General features: G+C 41.6%; 1 protein-coding gene across 1 annotated transcript in view; it reads right to left on the bottom strand.

Annotated features, from left to right (window-relative positions):
- LOC103608982 (dynein heavy chain 8, axonemal-like) overlaps positions 1-15,822 on the bottom strand; it is a gene marked incomplete at its 3' end in the record, with an annotated part of 78,611 nt that overhangs the window by 49,115 nt on the left and 13,674 nt on the right. The window contains exons 8-12 of the mRNA XM_008593363.1: positions 14,976-15,228; positions 14,676-14,866; positions 7,565-7,686; positions 4,098-4,216; positions 2,492-2,694 (exon numbers count right to left, since the gene is read on the bottom strand). Of these exons, the coding sequence (XP_008591585.1) occupies positions 2,492-2,694; positions 4,098-4,216; positions 7,565-7,686; positions 14,676-14,866; positions 14,976-15,228 (888 nt within the window). The remainder of the gene's footprint in view (positions 1-2,491; positions 2,695-4,097; positions 4,217-7,564; positions 7,687-14,675; positions 14,867-14,975; positions 15,229-15,822) is intronic.

Below are 15,822 nucleotides of genomic sequence, written 5' to 3'. Positions count from 1 at the left end.
TCTTGTCCCATCCAATTCCCACTCCCCCCTCCAGGGTCTGCGTTGAATATCCCGCGGGTCGGGACATTTTCCCAGATGTAAAATAAGGCAGCTGGATTTCAACATTTCTAAGGTCTCAATCACCTTGAGCATTCTATGATTATCTATCATCCAGTTTTCTAAATAAAACATTAATAGTTGAGTCTAGATTAATATGTTATTGTGTATACATAATAGTTTCATTTTAATAGCTACCTTTGGGACTTTTAACCCAAAGAAACAAGCAGCATGAGACTTCCTAATATTGCTAATAATATTTATCAGTAGAGTTCTTTACAAAACACATTGGGTCCTTCAGTTTCAAAATCAAATCTATTTTGTTTCAGTATTCTTTTTTTTTTTCCTTTTTTGACCAGTAAGGGGATTGCAACCCTTCGCACAGTGTGGTCCGCATCACGCTCAGCCAGTGAGTGCACTGGCCATCCCTATATAGGATCCAAACCCGCGGCCTCGGCGCTATCAGCGCCGCAATCTCCTGAGTGAGCCACGGGCCGGCCCTTGTTTCAGTATTCTAATGAAGTAACCAATAGAAGCTTGAACTGTTGTTGGAAAAAACAAAGTAGTAGCAAGAAATGGAAATCACCAAATTGCCAAGAAAAGCAGTATTATAACACTAAAGGTGTATTAATTAAATGTCATGGTTATAATTTCTCCCAAAGGAGACCCTGAATTTCTTAATTCTGTTCTTAAACCACTGTCCTAAACAACAGCATTATTTTGAGTTAATATTTTAAATGGCAACTCTAGTGGAACACCCCCTTCTTCTAGGAACAGTATCCCCTTCTAAGAAATGTCCCCCACCTCAGCTCCATATAAATGGTTTCTGCTATGAACTTTTCTCCACAGCAACAGTTCACTGGCCCATAAAGAAACACATGAGCAAAGGTAAGCCAATGGGCTTCCTCCTGGAATAGTTGGACTTGGGGCCAAGAGAGTAAGGAAAGTTTCCCTGAGAGTGCTGGACATGCTAAGCATGTAAGCAGTGTAGCCCATGAGCCACCAGAGGCCATGAGTTCTTCCATGTGGAGAAGAATGGTTTGTGGCAAGAGAGTGAAAAGGCAGAGAGAAGTGGAGCATAGCGACATCTGGGTAAAGACCCACAGAGGAAGAGATCCAAGGAGATTTGCAAATTATAAGGCTACAAGGGAGGCACCACTCCTAGACCAAGTCAGACTGGTGTGCTGCAGTAAACACCAGAGCAAAACAGTCCCCATAAACATGGTTAATGAGACTTAACCATGAACAACTGCCAATAGAACCTGGGAGCTCTCTGAATTAGCTATCAGTGTTCAGATAAAAGAAAGTGACCCTTTGAACACAGATCCATTTAGAACAGAGGACGGTGTGGTGACAATGAACAGAGTAAAGTCAAGAAAAGTGGGAATGAACACAGACCACACTACCATAAGCTGATGGTTTAGTGCAGAAGGACATGTGGCTAGTAATTGGACATGACTAAATCAATTTCATATCATATTTATGTCAACTACAAGAAAATAAATTAAATGTAATTTATTTCATAGGGTAGGTTTGTGATTCATAATCAATCACTTTTATAATCTTTATAGAGACTTAAATGAGTTTACCCTACAAGGTACATTTATAGAGAACTGAACCTGGAAAATCCCAAATAGCAATGCCAACAACATTCAGATTTTTAGAGCGTGAAGAGAGGATAAACAGTCCTCCTTACAGGATGGCTCACTGCTGCCACAACTTGTGTTTATAACTCCTTGCCGTGCCTCTTCCCCCTGGAATAACTTTACTTCTATCTCTCACTGTCCCACCTAGTAAATTTTCATCTATTTTTTTAAAGATCCTACTCAAAATATCATCAATGTAATGCTTTTCCCTATACCCTAGGCAGTCTGAGTCGCTCTGAATCCTGTGACCAGCCACTTCTGTGAAACTCGATAAAGCAGTTGTCACATTGTCATCAATTACATGTTTCCATGTCTGCCTTTCCCAGCTGGGTTGTATGCATCTCTGTACTCCCCAAATCTAGCTAAATAAATGGCTATTGAATGAAAGCATGAATGAATGAATCCCTAATCACTACGCATCATAATAATGCTTACAGTTTTTCAATTTGTGACAAAATAAATTTTACTGTAATTGTATACAGACGTGGTGATAACAGAGTTTTGCTCCTGTATGTTCATTCTTGCTAGTGCTATCCATGCAGTGCAGCCATCTGCTTACAACTTAAGAAAACAAACAACCAAAAAACAGTGTATGGTAGATGAGTGTGTTCCTTTCTACACAAAGATAACTGTATCACACTATCAGTGTGGGAGGTATGAAAGGGATGAAAGAGAAAGAAGTTTAATATTTTTTTCTAACTAAGTTTTACAGATATATTTTTCTATGAATCAGTTATGAAATTGTGAAAGGCAAAATTGGGGGCAAAAATATGGAAGTTCTGCTAAACTTTATAGACTGCAAATCATACCCAGTTTCAGTTTCTTGGCCAATGCATCAATCTGGGTGGTGGGATCAGATCCCATGGACAGGAAACATATCAGAGGTGTTCGTGTATCACTTTCTTCCCAAGTTTTCTCCAGATTTAAGATAACCGGTTCTGTGTACTTCTCCTCCAAAGAATTTGCAATATACTTTCTTGCTTGAAAAACAGTACGGTCTGGGCACCAAGACCTAAAAATGAATATAAGTGAGAAGAAATAAATTTAGTGTGTTCATTTTTTTATTCCATCTAATTCTGAGCACGTAAAGAACACATATTTAATTAGCAAAAGGGCAGCAAGCTAACTCTCCCCTATGTGGATCTGTGTAAGAGGGATGGCAAGGTTTCCTATCCTGGATGAACACAAATTTAATCACGTGGTTTTGGTGCCAGGCATTGGCAAAGAGTGGGGCAGAGCAAGGAACAATTTGGTGTCCTCTGCCAGTGCCTACACATGATGGGGCCAACCCGCTATGCAATCTGAAGCTCCACAGTCTCCAGGGGAGAATCAATGTGTGAAAGATGTCAAAATAAGTTGATCATCAAGCATTAATGTCACACCATTTGTGTACCACACACCACGTAGGATCTACACACAGAAATATAATATAAAAATTCTTTGATATTTGATATTTTAGATCATAGGCAAGCTCTACAGATTCTTATTTGCTAGCACATTACACTATTCATTGAACATAGATCCCATTTTTAAATGACGAGTAAAAGATAGACACATTTGTTCCAATAAAAATAAGTAGCCCTTTCATGTTCCATAAACTATGAGGTCACCATTGCTGCCCCTCTGATCACTCTTGAAGGGTGACAATATCCAGGAAACAACTTTTTCTAAGAAGTGCAAGCTTGGGTGTTTAACATCAAGGAAGACAAAATCTGCTCCAAAATAATCCTACATCTTTTTATTATTCTTTTAGTAGTCTCATCTCCCCCCAGCTGTACCCCTGCGTCTTACCCACCAATCACACACACACACACACACACACACACACACACACACACATATACACACACACACACACATGCTGATTTTTCCTATATAGAAGGCCTCTTTGAGCTACTGGATACTGAGAAAAGGTGAAAAGTGAGAAGGGAGGAGAATGTTCTTCCTTAACATCAATTTCAAACTTTTGTTTCCATTTTAATAGCCAAAGTAGCATTTATGCATTTCAATAGTATAATATTCTTGGCTTTTCCCCAAGTAAAATTGAATTATAGCTTATAAACTAATTCCTTGTAACTTTGTGAGGTCTATTTTTTAAAAGAAGTAAATTCAACAATAAATTATTTGCTGAACTCTAAATGATGAACAAAGTGAATAATAAAGACATATTTTTATGTGTTTTTGCTAAAAGCACTATCATTAATACGTTGTCCAAACACACCATTCCCTGCCACCATCAACATTTTATTTTGCTTGTCAAGGAACTGAAGAACTGCCATTCAAAACCACAATTTGAAAACACATGTATTTCCTATTAAAACTACAGGGACATAGCAAAGTAAACTCACTGAGGTAAGATCTGTAATTTAACAATATTATAAGTGATGCTTCTAGATCTGGTAAACCTATTCTCACCTGATAAGTAAAAGTTTGTGGCATGTATCCAGAGAATCATTATATCCATCTGGGATAATTTCCTCCTCTGGAGCATCTTTATCAAACCAGCTTTTCCATCCCTTTTCGTTACGAGATATCTAAAAGAAATAAGCCAATTAACAAGCCATAGGACTATTTGTAATTGGACAGGATTCTGAACAAGCTTAGAGGATCATTCTTTGCAGGCAGATAATTTTTCACACATCACAGCACAGTTTACTGTTTTTTCAGAATCAATGACTCATACAATATTATTCCCCTTTAGTTTTTCCATTGTTTTTCTACATTATTCACTAAAATTAGGATCATGTATCAAGTACACCAAATGGTTAGGCAGAAAAAAAACAGATCAAGGTCTTCAACCTTGGCATTATTGACATTTTGGGCTGGATAACTCTTTGTTGGGGGGCTGTTCTGGACATGGTAGGATGTTTAGCAGCATCCCTGGCCTCTACCTACTAGATGCCAGGAGCACTTCTCCCCCCCGGGTCATAACAATCAAAAATGTCTCCAGACATTGTCAAATGCCCCCTGGGGGTGGCACAAAATTACCTTCAGTTGAGAACCACTGGCGTAGACCACTCTGATAGCCACACCTCTAAATGTTGATCTCTACTTAAAAAATAGTGATTGATAACAAAATCAAAACTTTTATTTTCCCAGTGAACCCCACCTTGAGACGTTAAATCTAAGAATGCAAGAAGTCTCTGTAAGAGCTGGTCTCAAATATCTTCTTTCGGAAGCACGGAGAGGCATTGAAAGGAACTCCCAGCAGCCAAGTGCTGTCAAGACTAATTACAGAAACCATACACTGGTGAGCCTGTCGCTGCTCCTCAGCAACAATCAAGCTGGATTATTCAGACAGCGTTTGTAAGCACTTTTTAAAAAGCCATAGTAAGCACGAATAGCAAATAGCAAATGCTCATATCACAGTGCTATGGCCAGACCTGGGGTTCGTACTTTTACCCCTATTAACCCTACTCTTTGAGGCACAAAGAAGTTAAATAACTGCCCAAAGACACAAATCCTGTGAACAATTCATCATATAGGCTACAGAGAGGGTGCAAATTAATAACAAAACGGTTACTCTGTAACTCAGTTGCTCCAACTTTGTCCCTGGGACACTAAGAGATGGAGGGGGATTTCTCAAAAGTTTCATAACTGCTGTCTTTCTCCTGAACACTGCAGTGGCTCTCCCTGGCAGGCTGCCCTCAAAGAGTCTGTCTGCAGGCCACTTGCAGGGCCTTAGTGCTGCCACCCTTGCCCTACCGCACTTGTCCCCGGGGACTGCTGCCCACAGCGCCCCCTGCAGGCCAGAGAGAAGGAGGCACAGGAAGAGGGCAGGGGATTATTCTCAGCCTACAGACCTTCCACCTGCTAACTCTGACTCGCCCACAATAGAGCTTCTGGGGCGAGCCACATCTGTGATGGACGATGGGATCACTTCCAGCTCCTTGCCATCCACTTTCACTTCCTACTCCTTTTCCTGGCCTTCACCGATTGGCACAAACCACTTCCAGGTGTTAAGTAAACAGTCTGGCCTGGGATGCCAAGGTCAAGGCAGAGGCTGTTTGAGGTTATTTTTGCTTCAGTTCCTGGTGTCCACTCAGCTGGGAGACTGATCTACTTCCTCCCTTCTTTCCTACAGGCACGCCAGCTAGACGGCCGTCTAATGCAGGTCTCTACTGAACTTCTGAACTTCCGCAATCTTCCTGAGAACAGCCCCGCCCCCCACTTCTGGCCCATCTGATGGTGTAAGAAGAAGAGAAATAACTCCTGATGGCCTGGGATGCATATGAGGTCAAATTACAGCTTTGCCACTTATTGGCTATGTGGCCTTGGGCAAGCATTTAACTTCTTTGAATCTCAGTTTTCTCATCTATAAGATAAGGTCAGTAATACTCCCTTTGCAGTGTTATTGTTGTTGCAAAGTACCTATCCCATAGTAAGCAGTAATAACTACTAGATTATACACCACAGGTACTTAAAATCTAATTGGCAAAGGCAAATAATAATAAATATCCTTATATCAATATAACCCAACAGCAGAGGGCATGGGATTTGAGTGATTTTTCCAGTGGTGCTTGAAGACCTCCCTTACCCAGTCTCTGACCAGACTCAGACCACTTGTCCCCCTTCCCCAACGAGTATTTGTTTCAGCTTGAGAGACTCATCTGTGGCTATACTACAACAGAGCCTCCTGACCACCCACAGACAAAATCAGGAACTTTATCCAATTGACTCTGACCTAACCATGGCTGAATAGGTAGAGCCCACATGAAAAGGGTTTCAGAAATACCACTAAACAGACACAGCTAATGTAGTATGCTACTGGGGGATCTGTGATTAGAGCATGAGGCCTCTGCCCACCTATGATAATCTCCCTACACAGCAAAAAGAGATGATTATCAGCATTTGACACTTGGAAATTGCAGGCTCCATCAGTGACAGGCAGTTGTAACCAACACACCCCAGTAATAATGCAACATACCCCAGTGTTTTCCAGTGATAGCTGAATCAACAACTAATCCATGATAACCAATTTACATTTTCAAATAAGAAAAAACAGTAACACGTATATCAGTACCTGTTTTGCCATTTTCACCATTATATTTCATTATTTTATATTTTCACCATTACAATGATTGACTTTTTAAAAAATGCTCCCCCCTGGGCTGGCCTGGTGGCGCACTGGAGAGCGCGCCGCTTGGGAGCGTGGCGGCGCTCCCACCGAGGGTTCGGATCCCATGTGGAGACCGGTTCCCACTCACTGGCTGAGCACAGTGCGGGAGCAACACCGAGGGTTGTGATCCCATTGCCAGTCCCCGGTACGGGCGTGACACCAAGGGTTGTGATCCCGTTACCGGTCAGTAAAAAAGACAAAAAGGAAAAAAAAAATGCTCCCCAACCTCTTAATTTGCCTCTATTTCAAATTTACTCAGGGGCCGGCCCCGTGGCTCACTCAGGAGAGTGCGGCGCTGGTAGTGCTGAGGCCGCAGGTTCAGATCCTGTATAGGGATGGCCAGTGCGCTCACTGGCTGAGCGTGGTACAGTCAACACCGTGCCTCTTACCGGTCAGAAATAAATAAATAAATAAAATAAAATAAAACAAATTTACTTATAGGCAGAAATAAAAATGGAAAAACATTAATAGTCTACAATAAAAGGATCTACCCGCTTGTTCTGATTCTGACAGCAACTCAAGCAGGCATATAAAAATGACCCATGCTCACCACACAGAAGGAAAAGCCAGTTGCTGCACCTGTGAAGAGGTTAACCCTGAGGTCTGTCTGTCCAAAATTTCCCCCAAATAGCCACGCACCTTATACCCACGTTACTGTGTTGTCTCCTTTGGATGAAGGAATTGCCACCTGGAGGCCCCAGTAAAAACGGTCTAGGTGTGTTTGGGTTTACAGATCTGTATATTTAAACCAACCCTTTATTACCTGGTTCATAATTTCTGTAAATTGTGGAAGTTTACTCAGCTCAACAAGATTCAGCCACGTCATGTCGAGGATCCAGCGGAAGGGTTTGGGAGGGCAGGCTTTCAGATCCAGAGCTGCGCCCCCTGGGGAAAAGCATTGGTCAGTGGGAACCAGGTCAGCTTGTTCTCCAGTTTCAGAAATTTATTTTCCAAATAATAAAAGCGAGATAACCAGATTACAGAAAATATAGGAAAATTGGAGAATAATCATGTTACAGAAAATGTGGTTGTCTTTTTTTGGTACATTTCCTTCAAGTCTTGGTGTTTCATTTACTGATTTATACCATCTTATAAAATACAGATAGCAACTCTTTGTCATTTTTCCCCACAAAGAATTTTTTTCATGTGGTTATGGTTGTTTGCCTTTTTGATTTTTTTTAACAATCTAAAATTTACAATTTTGATATCAATGAATAGGTTGATCTTTTCACATGTGATTTTTAAAAACACTTCTTAGTCGTTCCCCCTTCAGAAGTTTGATATTTAATACTATTTATTACCACGTCAAATGGATAAACGGAAGACTGAGAGGAGGAAGATAAAGAGGGAAGGAGAAAGGGGAGTCGTTCCCCCTTCAGAAGTTTGATATTTAATACTATTTATTACCACGTCAAATGGATAAATGGAAGACTGAGAGGAGGAAGATAAAGAGGGAAGGAGAAAGGGCAGAAGTGATGGAGAGAGCGTCTGCACATATTTTAGGGACTGACTAGTGTTCGAATCATTTATTCATTTATTCAACAAATATTTATTGAGCACCCTCTATGAAGCTGGCATGTTCCAGGCACTGGGGATACAGCAGAGGAAAACAACATGGCCCCTGCTCCCATGGATCATATTTTGAAGCAAATCACAAGTCAAATGAGCAATGTGGCCATTTTCCAATGAAATATGTGATTAAATTTACAATTTCAAAATTCCTCTATTGCATGTCTTTCTGTTGTATCATAATAATTCCAGCTTCACTGTTGTCTAATTCAGATGTACGCAAAACAGTGTTTCTTGAACTTTTAAGTCTTGTAATCCTCCGTAAAAATTCATTAAATCCTTCCACTTCACATATAAACCCCTGGGCAAAAAAGCAGACTGGCGGTACTAAAGGTCTTCACTCTCCCCATTTACCCTCTTCCTGAGAAGGTGAGAGAAATACTTCTTTCACATAAATACCTTTACTCCACGGCAGAGGACTTGGGGGTCAGTGGCTCTGAGTGCCACAATACCTTTAGAACAACATGCAAACCTTCCTCTCACTGCTGCAGCCCCCTGCAACCTGGTGAAAAAGGAAATCTTACTCTAGCATCATTATTACGCTTGTAAGAGTTACTGATGGGAGAAGCAACCACTAGAGAGAGCCAACAGATTTTGCTTCCTGAACACAGAGACAAACTCATCCCTTTTCTTCCTGGTTGTTTCCAAAGAGGTGTTTTCATGTAACCATAAGTTTGGAGATACCAGGATTAGACCTCTAAGCTATGCTGGGGTCTCCAAACATATTGTACAGCTAAACTAACCCAGAACAATTACAGCCCATCCTATTTCCCAGTATATCCTGGCTCTGCCACTTACTAGCTGCATGAACTTGGACAAGGAACTCAAGCTCTCTCAGGTCCCTCATAAATGTGTGTAATGACAGAATCTACCAGACTGGTCGTTGTGAAGATTAAATAAATTAATGTACGCAGATAGCGTAGAACAGTTCTGGCCCATAGTCAGAGCCATGTAATAATCAGCTGTTATTTTTGTTTTGTTTTGTTTTGTTTCCTTTTTGTCTTTTTTCGTGACCGGCAACGGATCGCAACCCTCAGTGTCGCACCTGCACCGGACCGGGACCAGCCACGGGATCGCAACCCTCGGTGTTGCTCCCGCACCTCGCTCAGCTAGTGAGCGGCCGGTCTGTATGTGGGATCCGAACCCTCGGCGGGAGCGCCGCCGCACTTCCCAAGCGGCGCACTGTAGCAGTGCGCCACCGGGCCGGCCATCAGCTGTTATTTTGACATTAATGTTTTTTCTCTCTCAGCTTGAGAAGGCCCAGGTCCAGTCCAACCTAGAAGGCAAGAACAGACACCCTAAGGTGTCTTTTTGTCCATGGCTTATGACAAAAGAAAGATAATATCATTTGGCAGAAAAAACAAGTATATAAACTGTTCTATATTTCAGTATTGCCCCTGGTATTCATTTCATTTTTCAAAGTGTTCTGACATCCTCCACTGAAGAAGAAAGTCAAAGGCACCTCACAAATACTGCAGAAAGTACTAATTAATACAAAAGGACTGTCACTCTTGGGAAATCAAACATTTCTGCTATGACAAATAATTCTTCTCCTCCACTTAAGTATAGTATTGAGTTCAAAATGATGATAAAAAAAAAAAGTATTATCTAAGGACCAGATTTGTTAACTTTGTGAAAAAACAGTAAAAGCAAAGTCATACCATCTTTTAAAAAATAATTTAGTCAAAATGTAAGTCAGTTCAAAACTAATGCAAACTGTACAATAAACCAGTTTTGTTAAAAACAAAGCAAAAAAAACCCTTTTACTGCTGAGTCAATCACACTTCTGTTAATCAACCTATCATGCAATCCCAAATCAATCCTCTTAAAGCACTGCTCTGTTCATGCCACATCCCTGCTCATAAAACATTCGATGGCTCCCTATTGCCAACTAAATTAAATCCAAACTCCTGTCACTGGCTCTCCTGGATCTGTACAATCTGTTTTTCCCTGACTCTCCCGTTTTACAAAATGGGGTGACAAATGTGCTCATAACCCAGGTGTGCAGCCTTTATTTCTCTGAAACAAATTTCATCCTCCTGATGAATTCCATCCCCACTGTGTTGCCCTGTTTCTCAGTCTCAGATTTACACATACCCTCTTTCAAAGAACACAGTCTCTTTCAGGTAATAGCTCTAGCCTGGCTGAATTTGCCGGGTGGGGAGAGGGAAATGGGTGGGATTATGTCTTGACAAGGGAGGATGCCTCAGATCTTCACGCTGTCCTCCAGGTCCCACGTGTCCTCAGTTACAGGCTGGGTCCCTGTACAATTTTCTCTGAGCTACAACAAATCCTATCTGACCTGAAGGGGCAGCCCAAACACCTGGCCCTGGCCCTTTGTCTCCAGTTACAAAGTTCCCTTGCCCTGCAGCTTCCTGGTTTGAACCCCAGGTCTCTGCTGTGTTTCAGCCTTCTCAACTTTCCCGTGTCGCCACACTCCTGCTTGCCAAGCCTCAGGCTCATCCTTCGAGCTACTCCCTCCATCAATGCTGCGATCCTGCTTTCATGGTGGATGTGGCACAGGGCAGAATGTAAGGCATCTCCTATCTGGTTGTTTCTCCAGCACCTTCCTCTCCCCACTGAAGCTCAGCCTCAAGAGGCAGGGAAGAGATGAGGATCTTTGCATCTGACCTCCTCGTCCTACCTCTGGCTCCCTTTTCCTTTCCACCTTCCACTGTGGACCAAGGCACCGGGTTTCCCACTTCTTTCTGTATCTTATCTCCCTCCTTCTCAGGGGCTGTATTGGCCGATGGGACTCAGGCAGCAATGCCAGTTTACAGATTAGGAAAGATTCAAAAGTATACTTCCCATTCCACTTATATTCCACAGTATCTTAGTCCATTTGGGCTGCTATCACAAAATACCATAGACTGGGAAGATTAAAAACAACAGGAATTTATTTCTCACAGTTCTGAAGGCTGGCAAGTCCAAGATCAACGCACCAGCAGATTCAAGTGTCTAGTGAGGTGTCCTCATAAGGCCAGGGGGCAGGGGCAAGCAAGCTCCTCCAGGCCTATAAGGACACTAATCCCATTCATGAGGGCTCTGGCACCATGACCTAATCACCTTCCAAAGGACCTGCCTCCTAACACCATTACCTTGGGGATTAGAATATCAACATACGAATGGGGGCAGGGTACAAACATTCAGACTTAGCACACAGATAGATGCTTTCTCAAACTGTGAGGCCTACTTTGCCACTGCTGCAGCCTGGATTCCCACATGTGCCTTAATGCTTATACGAATGGGGGCAGGGTACAAACATTCAGACTTAGCACACAGATAGATGCTTTCTCAAACGGTGAGGCCTACTTTGCCACTGCTGCAGCCTGGATTCCCACATGTGCCTTAATGCTCCCCTACTCCCACTGCCCAGCGCCCCACAAACCTGCAGATGTAGCCCCATATCCGCATGAGAACTTAAAGATGACTGAAATGGGTCAAAGTAGCTTTCGAGATTTGGCTAATTCATACTCACTATATTTAAATGTCACCAAGACCAAAACCTCATACGTGTGGACCCTCATCAGTAGCATCTGTCCCTCTCTCCCAGGTGGCATTCATTGCTTCCTCTCTGAGCCCCCAGAGCCTCTTACACATGGAAGCCCAAGGTGATCACTCCCCGAGCTCACACAGCCAGTCAGTGGCAGAGCCCGTCTGTTTCCCTGGCTCCAGGCACAGGGCATGCTGTACATAAACACACTGCCTTCCTCCTGCATAGGCATTAGGACACCCACTTCCTCGGGTGCACTAGATCTGAGAAAAAGTATGAGCCAGATGACATATTCTGATTTCCTTTGAACTACAAGAAATAAAACCTGTGTTTGTGAAGAAAATGCAAAGAAAAAATTTCAGAGATTATATAAAATTGTTTTTGCTAAGTTTCTACAGTGGTAATCTGACCAGGGTCTGAGGAGAGAATTAACTGAGGTAGAGGAAGAGTAATAAGATGTTTAATAAATAAGATGCAGAGGATAAAAGTGTATCATGTCCTGTCACTTTGTAGTATGGATTTGAAAATACTGTACATTTTTTCCCTAGGTTATCTCTTTCATTCCCATGGCTTTGGTTGTTATTTCTATGCCCATTTTTGTAGCTGTCTGACTTCTTTCAAATTGTCTAGGCTATGCTTTCTGTCTGCTGGATATCTCAAATTCAACATGTCTGGGTAGTCACCAGAGCTGTTCATGAACCTTTGGTCTCCCTGCCTTCCAAGCACATGGGGGAATTGTATTTCCCTAATCTCTTTTTAATTAATCTAAATCTAATCTCTAGATCTTATCCTAATCTCTTTTTAATTGGGTGAGAAAGTTAGATGGGGATGGGCGTCTTGCTTTCGCTAAGGAAACGCAAGCATAAGTGTATTAGTCTATTCCTGTTGCTTATAACAAAATACTTGAAACTGGGTGATTTACAAAGAAAAGGAAATTTACTGCTTACAGTTTCAGAGGCTCAGAAGTCCAAAATCCAGGGAACACATCTGGTGAAGGCTTTCTTTGGTGGTGGTTTCAATGACAGCAGGGTATCATATTGAAAAAATGGTGGAGCAGAGAGAGCAGAGAGACTCTCCTCTTCTTTTAAAGCCCCCAGAACCATGCCCCTGACCACCATTTTTAACCCATTCACCATGGTCTGGTCCTACAATATAATCACCTCTTCAAGGCTCCACCTTTCAGCACACAGTCTGCCACATCCTCGGCCCTCTACCATAGGAGTCATGCAAGTGATTTGGATTCCTTCCAAAAGATAAGCATGACTACGATAAGCATGTTGAAGAGGTAGCAAGAAGGAGAAATATACTTTTGTTGGCTTAAGTCATTGAAATTTTGTGATTGTTTTTATGGCAGTGAAATCTGGTCTATTCTGACCAAAACTATATCCCAAAATCACATTTATCACTCCCCAACTCTAACACTCTTCAAACCAGCTCCTCTTTCAACCAACCAGACCAGAAATCTCTGCATACACCAGAAATCTTGACTCACTTCTGACTCCTCTCTTGGCTCTCGTACCCAGTCAGTTGCCATTTTACCTCCAACGTCTCTCATATCCTTTTCTTCCTTTATATTCCCACTGCCTTTAACCTAGGATGCAATTTCTTATGGTTGGGAAGATTAAAAGAGACTCTTTTGAATCTCTTTTTTTCCAAAGCCATACATGGCTGCCAGATTCATCTCCCTAAGGTACTGTACTGATCATATCACCACATCACACAACCTTGTTTCTTACCAAATCAAGAAAATCCTTCCTATAGGAATCAGAGCTCCCCACAGTAGGTCCCCAATCTACATGTCCAGCCCTATTTCCTGTTATCCTTCCATATCCACATCTCATTTCAACAAAACCAGACTGTCTCCTACAACTTAAACATAACTTCACTCTTCCTTTTTTTTCCCCCCATACTATTCTATTTCATCATGGAATGTTTTCCTTATTCCTACCTATCCTTTAGAGTCCACCTCAAATGCCACTTTCTTTTGGAGGAGCAAGGGAAGCCAGAATTAGATACAAAGAGCAAAAACACAAGAAAAAGATCAGAACATTTTTACCATGCATCAAATAATCCCCAAATTCATGTCTTAACCTATAAAGGTATATTTTCCAAGAAGTTTTTTTTTTTTTTTTCCCACCAAACACATGTAATCTATCCCTCCTTTTAGACCTCACACTTTTCTTCTTATCTCTCTAGGTTATTCTGCTCTGCTTTAGAGTTATTTTATAAATTGCCTTTTTCCCTATTATGAGGCTATTATTTCTTTCAAAGCAATGTCTGGTTTATCCTTGTATCCCCAACACTAGCATGGTGGGTTTACATTCTATGTGCTCAATAAATACTTGTGTAACTGAACTGAAATGAAAATATTCTTTTTCTTCTTAATTATACTTTTAACATGGAGATAAGCAATGAATAGGATTAACTTCAAATACAAAATACAAGTGTGCCTTTTTTACAGTCTTAAAAATCATTACACTCCCTTGCTGAAGGAATTGCTCTCCTGCTATAGAAAGTTTGTCAACAGCATTACTTTTCCTCACTTTGGCAATCAGTTCTCCTAAGCATGAGCAACAATGAACAAACTGAATACAAGTATATAACTAAAAATCACAGAGTTAGCACAGTCCTGAATCTTAAGTAACCAAAGCAAAATGAATGGAAATCGGGTGGGGGGGGGGAGTATGAAAAAAAGAACTTCACCTTCATTAGAACACAATTTCCCTGTCGCATTATAGAGTTCACAGTGTATCAAAGAGCATATCAAAAGCAGTGTCCTTTACATACCACATCCGTATTCCAAACACTTTACCTTTAATGAGAGCCTGAAATTCTTTGTGCTTAACCGTTCCTCTCTGCAGATCGATCTTTAAGGTCATGAGAAGTACGAAGAGGAATTTGTGGTTTTCGTATAGGCCTCTGACCGAGTATGTAAACACTTCGTATGTCAAATACTCAATAATATTTGTAATTCTCTTTTGAGGTAGCGGAGACTTTTCAGACCTGCAACACATTTTTAAAAACAAAGAAGTAAAACGCAATTTCCAAAAGAGTAGATATACAAACAAAAATTTTAAGTTACTGTTTTGGGGTGAAGGTAGTGAGGACTCACCTGGCCATGGACTGGTCAAATAACTTCAAGAACTGGGCCAGCGACGTCTGATACATGATGTTGACCATGCTCATCTCTGTGATGAGGAAGTAGAGGATGCTTCCGCGGGTGGCCGCAGGCCGGAACTCCTCCTGAGCTGTGTTAATCTTGATCTCTGTTTCTGCGGCCACGTGTAACTTCTCACTTACTTCAGCTGCTGTCTGCTTGGTAGTTCGGAGGACACCAATGAGAGATTCATCGTCTACCAAGGAACCTAAAAATCAGGACAGGGAAACTGCAGAAAACAAGCTGGAACAGCCACAAAGCAAGATGCATCACTTCTGAAATAGTACTCTTAATTTTCAACTTGACTCCTTCAAAGCCCACAGCATGCTAGAAGAGGAGAGTCTGAAGACATTGAAAATTTCTAGTCCAACTACCACCCAAGGCCTAAATCCCTAAAGTTCCTGCTGAGTGACTATCCCCTACTGTGTCTGAAAATCTGCAAAAGGACGATTGATGGGTCTTCAAATGTCTGAAGACTATGACCTCATCTCCAGTGGTTTTAGCTGTTCCCTATGTGACACTCTTTCACCCCATTGGTGGTTTTCCTCAAAATGTCACCAGCTTGTCCATCTCACTTGACTCACTGCACACATGGACAGACCACCTGGCAGGTGAATATTACACTGTCTCCTCCCACTTTAGTACAACGATCCTTGCCATGGAGAAACATCGTCCCTCCATGTCTCTAACAAAAATAAATTGGGGGATGGTGGCAATGTCTCAGCAAGAAGAGAAACCCTAATTTTATATTTAGTTTTACCCCTCATTATTGTTTTTAGTAGAAATAATATGCTTATGACAA

This window comes from Galeopterus variegatus, unplaced genomic scaffold (genome assembly GCF_000696425.1).
Source record: "Galeopterus variegatus unplaced genomic scaffold, G_variegatus-3.0.2 Scaffold9037, whole genome shotgun sequence".
NCBI classification, from domain to species: Eukaryota; Metazoa; Chordata; class Mammalia; order Dermoptera; family Cynocephalidae; genus Galeopterus; species Galeopterus variegatus.
Note: the sequence above shows the minus strand (reverse complement) of the source record. Positions and strands in the feature narration are given on the sequence as shown.